We start from the raw sequence: 6,000 nt of genomic DNA, 5'->3' as shown, positions 1-6,000 counted from the left end.
CAGCTCTGCCCCTCTCCGGGTCGGGGCACGGCGGCGAGGGGGAGGAAGGCGCGAGCCCGCGGCAGGCCCCAGCCCGCAGTCGGCGCTCGCGGGGCCCGGGTCGCGCCCAGCCCGGGCGCCCCCGCCCCGCCGCCGCCCGGCCTCGCCCCCGCCGCGCGCGCCCCTCCCTCCTCCCTCGTTGCCGTGGCAACCCCGGGAGCCTCCAGGCGCGCGCCCGCCCGCGGGAGCGCTCGGCAGCGGTGGCGGCGGCGGCTGCAGCTCCGGTCGAGCCGCGCGCGCTGCGACCCCGCTCCGCAGCCCGCTAGTCGCCCCCGACCCAGCCCAGGGCCCCGGCGTGGCCCCCGACCCTGCCCCCGCACCCGCCCCGCCGCCGACCCTATGGAGCTGCTGGCCGCTGCCTTCAGCGCCGCCTGCGCCGTGGACCACGACAGTTCCACCTCGGAAAGCGACGCGCGCGACTCGGCGGCGGGACACCTGCCCGGCAGGTGAGGACGGGCGCCCGTCCCGGCCCCGGCGCGCCGCCCCCGCGTGCCTCTTTCCCAGCTTGCGCCCGGGGTCCTGGGCACCCCCTGCGCGGCCTATCCCCACTCCTCCGCCGCGGGCCCCCGCCGCCCCCACTCCCACCCCCGGGCCCCGTCGGGCCCGCACCCCGTCGGGTGGGTGTTGAGCCCCGGCCTGGGCCCCTGGGACCCCGGTCCCTGCCCGGAGTCTCCTCCAGCGCCCTCGTCCTGGGCGCCCTGGTCGTGCGCGTCCCGCTCGGCATCCCCTTTCCGCGCCGTGTGGCCTGGGGACGGGAGGATCGGAGTCCGAAAGGGGCCGGGGGCCGAGTGACGGCGAGGGGCGCCGAGTGGCTTCCTGGCCGCGGGACCCGTCGGGCTGTCGGAGCGGCGCCGGAGAGTGGGCACGGTGCGCCAAGTTTCCACCGCCTGCCCGGGAGCTCCAAAACCATGGAGGTTTGGGCGGGCTGGTGTGGAAATGAATCACCCGGTCGCGCCCTGGTGCGGTGACAAAAAGGGCTTTTGGGGCTCGCCCGGCCGGGAGGGGCGGCGGTGGCTGCGGCCGCTGCCCCTGGACGGTCCCGGGTAAGGTCCGGCTGGCTAGCAGCCGCCTGTGCGCACGCCCCTCGCTGGCCAGCCGAGGTGAATCCTTGCTTAAAAATAACCAGCCCCTGTCCTCCTCTCTCTCTGGCAGTGAGTCGTCCTCCACCCCGGGAAATGGGGCCACGCCCGAGGAGTGGCCGGCCCTGGCCGACAGCCCCACCACGCTCACCGAGGCCCTGCGGATGATCCACCCCATTCCCGCCGACTCCTGGAGAAACCTCATTGAACAGATAGGTGGGTGTCTCCGCAGTAACCGGGTTTTATTTGGGAAACGCGGGTCCCTGGAGGACTCTGAGGGTCCTCCTGCTCATGGGATGCCGTTGTGTTTCATACGAAGGAATGCGTCTGACATGGGTAAGGAAAGCTTTTGACATGTTTGGCTCTAAATGGTTCCGCAGGCGAAACTGCTGCATTTTAATAGCGCTGCACAAGTGGGCTTTAGCAAACATTTCTGTCTTGCTCTCTGCGGAGAGGTCTATTTGCCCAGCTCTTGTCTGGTGGGAGGGCTCTCTGACCCCTTATCACTTCTGCCAGAAAGAAGGGATGAAGCAGCGCTGCTGAGCTGTGCAGCGGGGAGGACTCCACTATCCCCCATCAGGGAAGACCCGGAAGCCAAACCGGCTGCTGGGAGCAGAGTTGGGCTAGAGGGGGAGGTGTGTGAAGGGGGGTTCTGGGAAAAGCCTGGTGCGATTCAAGAAGAGGAGGCGGTGGCCAACTTTGCACAGGGAAAGGAAAGGCGAAGTAGGGAGGAAGCAAGAGCCCCAGAGGCCCTTGGCTTAGGAAGGGAAGCCTCTCCAGGAATATGGCCTGGAAGGGAAGCCGAGGCTCAGCCTGTGTGGTCCAACTGCTACACAGCTGCACCTGAAGCACTGTGAATAGGGAAAATGGATTCAAATAGTGACCCAAGAACTTCAGTACTTGCATGAAAAAAAAAATCGCTAGTGACATCAAGCTAGTTCTCATGTCGTCACGAGAGGCACCCGTGAATGAATGATATAGGTTCCCTTACTCTGAAAATGGTTCCAGAAGTCTTTTCGTTCTTCATTGTTGTCAGAGCAGCCGACAGTCTATCTGTTAAATAAAAATTCTAGGTTTGGAAAATTTCTTCCCTAGATATATAATCATTGTCCTCCAGTCCCAAATACTTGGACAGACAGGACGTGTCTCCAGTGGGGAAGTGGAGCTTCCATCGCCACCGGAGACCCCGTGCTTGGGAGACCTTTCCCGGGCAGCCCACTCTTCCCTGGCAGGGATCTTTCTAAACTGAGCCCGGAGAGGAGCTGAGCCCTTGCGAAGCTGAGGGGGTGGAGCGCACACTGCATGCTGTTAAGCCGCGCTGACTCCGGAATTTTGTTCCCAGTGGGCCCCCTCCACGTGTCAGGCTGGGTGGTGGTGGTGGTGGTGGCTTTTCCCTTTGTTTGCTGGGGGAATGGAGAGGGGCTGATCTGAAACTGATGCCAATTAGAAAATCCTTATTTTAAAACAAAGGCCCCTGACAACCCCTTTCTCCCAGCTCTGCCACGCTGCCACATCTGACTTAGCATACGCTGGAGACTTTGACCTCCACCCTCTTGAAAGGGCCCCTCTTTGGCTAAGATCAGTGTCACGACCAGGAAAGACATCCAGGTTGGGGAGGAGATCGTGCCTCCCTTCTGCACTGTGGGTGTGTGGAGCTGTCTTTCTTGGAGACGGCTGAACCTGCTGGGCCGGTGGCAGAAGTCCGAAGCCGGCTGGCAGGGTCCCCAGCTCTAGTGCCTGGTCGTTTGGGGCATCACTGTGCTCATCTGGGAAGCAGCAGGGCATCTGATGTTCTGAGTCTTTCCTCCTGCTACCCCCTGCAGGCGTCTGCTGGTGTCCTGGTGAATGTCTTTTCCTGGCTCCTGGGCCTGACCCATAGTAGCTCAACAGAGTGTTGACTGACAGCCCAGGGCTGTCCCCGCCCTCTTCTCACCTGTCATAGACTTGAGGTCTGTGCTAAGCGGATCCCTGCAGCAGCCCAGCTGCCTTCAGCTCTGTGAGTTCAGCAATTCTTTGCCAAGTGTTAGGAAAGGATGGCAGCTTCCTAAGATGATTAAGGGGGAAGGAAAGCAGGATGAAGGCTCCAAGTGGAGCCTGCCAGTTCCACTTGGAGGTAATTGCAAGTGCTAGCCTTTACAGGTAAAGTTTATTTCCATTTAAAGTTGTGCCGACTAAATGTACAATATATAAAATAGGAAAGCCTGATCTATTGACAGTACATTGACTACAGAAATTTAATATGTTAATATAGTTCATCAGGTAAAGAAAACTTATTCGTTTTGTAATCTGAATTTAAGGCAAATAAAAATGAAAGGTTATGAGAAATGGTTACACACTGTATCAGGTAACTGTGTAACACAGTAACTCCAGAAACACTGGTGTCTAAATTTGTATTCTAAATACCCCAGAAAAAAGTATGAAGTTTTAAGAAGACTCTAAGTTTACTTGTATTGATAGTCTTTGGCTGCAGGTAACAGAATATCTAACAAAAAGTGAACGTAAACAACAAAAGTGTCTCATCTCAGTTAATGAGTCTAAAGGTAGGAAGTTCCAGAGTTGGTTCATTCAGCCAAACAGTCACCTGGCTGCTTTGCCTCCTCCAGGTGGGCCTTGTGTTACAAGATGGCTGCCATAGCTCCAGGCATCACATCCTCAGGGAGCTATGTGTGAAACAGGAAGGGCAGTTTGTCTTCAGGTGTCTGTTGGGGAGGGACAGCTTTTTGGCAAGCCTTTAGAAGATGTGCCCTTACTCTCCTTGGCCAGTATCTTAATCCGTTCAGTTGCTGTAACAAGATACCATGTACTGGATGGCTTATAAACAATAGAAGTTTATTTCTTACAGTTCTGGAGGTTGGGAAGTCCAAGATCACGGTGCCAACAGATTCAGTGTCTGCTGAGGGCTGGCTATCTCTGCTTCAAAGATGGTGCATCCTTTGGTGCATCCTCACAGGACGAAAGGGGCCAGGCAGCTGCCTTCTATGGCTTTTTAAAAATTTATTTATTTATTTATTTTGGGGATGGAGCCTGACTCTGTCACCCAGACTGGAGTGCAGTGGCGCAATCTCGGCTCACTGCAGCCTCCCCCTCCCGGGTTCAAGCGATTCTCCTACCTCAGCTTCCTGAGTAGCTGGGATTACAGGTGCCTGCCAACACACCCAGCTAATTTTTGTATTTTTAGTAGAGATGGGGTTTCACCATGTTGGCCAGGCTGGTCTCAAACTCCTGACCTCAGGTGATCCACCCACCTTAGCCTCCCAAAGTGCTGGGATTACAGGCATGAGCCACTGTGCCCGGCCCTTTCCACCTCTTTTATAAGGGAAGGCATGAATCCCTCTCACGGAGGCAGTGCCCTCATGTCTTAGTCACTTTTCAAAGGCTCCACCTCTTAAAACTCTCACATTGGGTATTAGGTTCCAACATATGAATCTGGGGGGACACCAGCACTCACACCACTGCAGCCAGGCTATGCCTTGTGCCTGTGTCTAACCCACTACTAGCAAGGGGCAAGGAACTATCGTGGTAGGTTTTTGCTTTTTCACCCAAGCTGGTGTGAAATGGCACAATCTTGGCTCATTGCAACCTCCACCCTCTGGGTTCAAGTGATTCTCCTGCCTCATCCTCCCGAGTAGCTGGGATTACAGGCACCTGCTACCACACCTGGCTAATTTTGTATTTTTAGTAGAGACAGGATTTCCCCATGTTGCCCAGGCTGGTCTCAAACTCCTGACCTCAAGTGATCTGCCCGCCTCGGCCTCCCAAAGTGCTGGGATTACAGGCGTGAGCCACTGCACCGGGCCTTGTGGTAGGTTTTGATCAGTCAACCTTCACTCACTTCTCTGAGCATAGAATGGGTCAGCACTCAAACAGAAGCCCTCCCCTGCCAACCGGGGAGAGGGGCATGAGGGGGTGCAGGAGAGGCAGTCAATTGCGTCTGCCATGGGGTGACTTCAGAACTATTCTTTTCAACCCAGCTACCCACAATGCTGATATTTTTGTCTCTTTTCAGCATATGTATCACAGTGAGATGTTCAAGATAGTATTCACCCGTGATTTGCCGACTATAGCACACATAAGACATATTTTTGAGCCTTCAAAAATACGCCAAGTGAGACACTTTTGTGAAGCTTGGAAACTGCTTTTTTGTTGTTGTTGTTGTTTGTTTTTTGTTTTTTTTTCTGAGATGGAGTTTCGCTGTTTCGCCCAGGCTAGAGTGAAGTGGCGCGATCTCAGCTCATTGCAACCTCCGCCCCCCAGGTTCAAGCTATTCTCCTGCCTCAGCCTCCTGAGTAGCTGGGATTATAGGCATCCGCCACCATACCCGGCTAATTTTTGTATTTTTAGTAGAGATGGAGTTTGGCCATGTTGGCCAGGTTGGTCTCGAACTCCTGACCTCAAGTGATCCACCTGCCTCAGCCTCCCAAAGTGCTAGGATTACAGGCGTGAACCACCACACCCAGCCTTGGAAACTGCATTTTTAAAAGGTGTTCAACAAGTAGTTGAGTACCTATTATGTAGGAGACACTGCACTATGCTTTGAAAAGTGAATCCAAGTCAACCTGTGAAACTTGGTTTCTTTAAACCTCTGTAACCGCAGTGCCGTGTCAGAATCATAGGGTGGTGATAGCTTGACGTCGCAACAGTCGGCCTACCTTATGCTCGTTATTGAACTGATGGAGGTGGTGACGTCGGACCTGTCTTTATAGATTTTCAGTCAGGGTTGCATTTAGCTTAGAGTTGGATTTTCTTTTTTATTCCTTTGTCGAATCAACTCCATGTTGTATCCGGCTGGGTTGCATCATTGGGAAAGCACGGGCTCTAAGCTTGCTGAAGTGGATGCTCTGGTTACCTTGGCAGAAAGGCTTTGTAATTTGGAGTTACAGAG

The 6,000-nt window shown here is 55.3% G+C and overlaps 1 protein-coding gene across 1 annotated transcript in view; it reads left to right on the top strand.

The window, feature by feature from the left end:
• The first annotated feature begins 220 nt into the window (after window positions 1–220).
• Window positions 221–6,000, top strand: part of NGEF (neuronal guanine nucleotide exchange factor) — a 43,529-nt gene continuing 37,749 nt past the window's right edge. Inside the window, exons 1-2 of the mRNA XM_008965728.5 lie at window positions 221–485; window positions 1,192–1,334. Of these exons, the coding sequence (XP_008963976.2) occupies window positions 379–485; window positions 1,192–1,334 (250 nt within the window). The 5' untranslated portion in view covers window positions 221–378. The remainder of the gene's footprint in view (window positions 486–1,191; window positions 1,335–6,000) is intronic.

The sequence above is a fragment of the Pan paniscus genome, chromosome 13 (assembly GCF_029289425.2).
Source record: "Pan paniscus chromosome 13, NHGRI_mPanPan1-v2.0_pri, whole genome shotgun sequence".
Classification (NCBI taxonomy): domain Eukaryota; kingdom Metazoa; phylum Chordata; class Mammalia; order Primates; family Hominidae; genus Pan; species Pan paniscus.
This window is presented reverse-complemented; position numbering and strand designations above follow the sequence as displayed.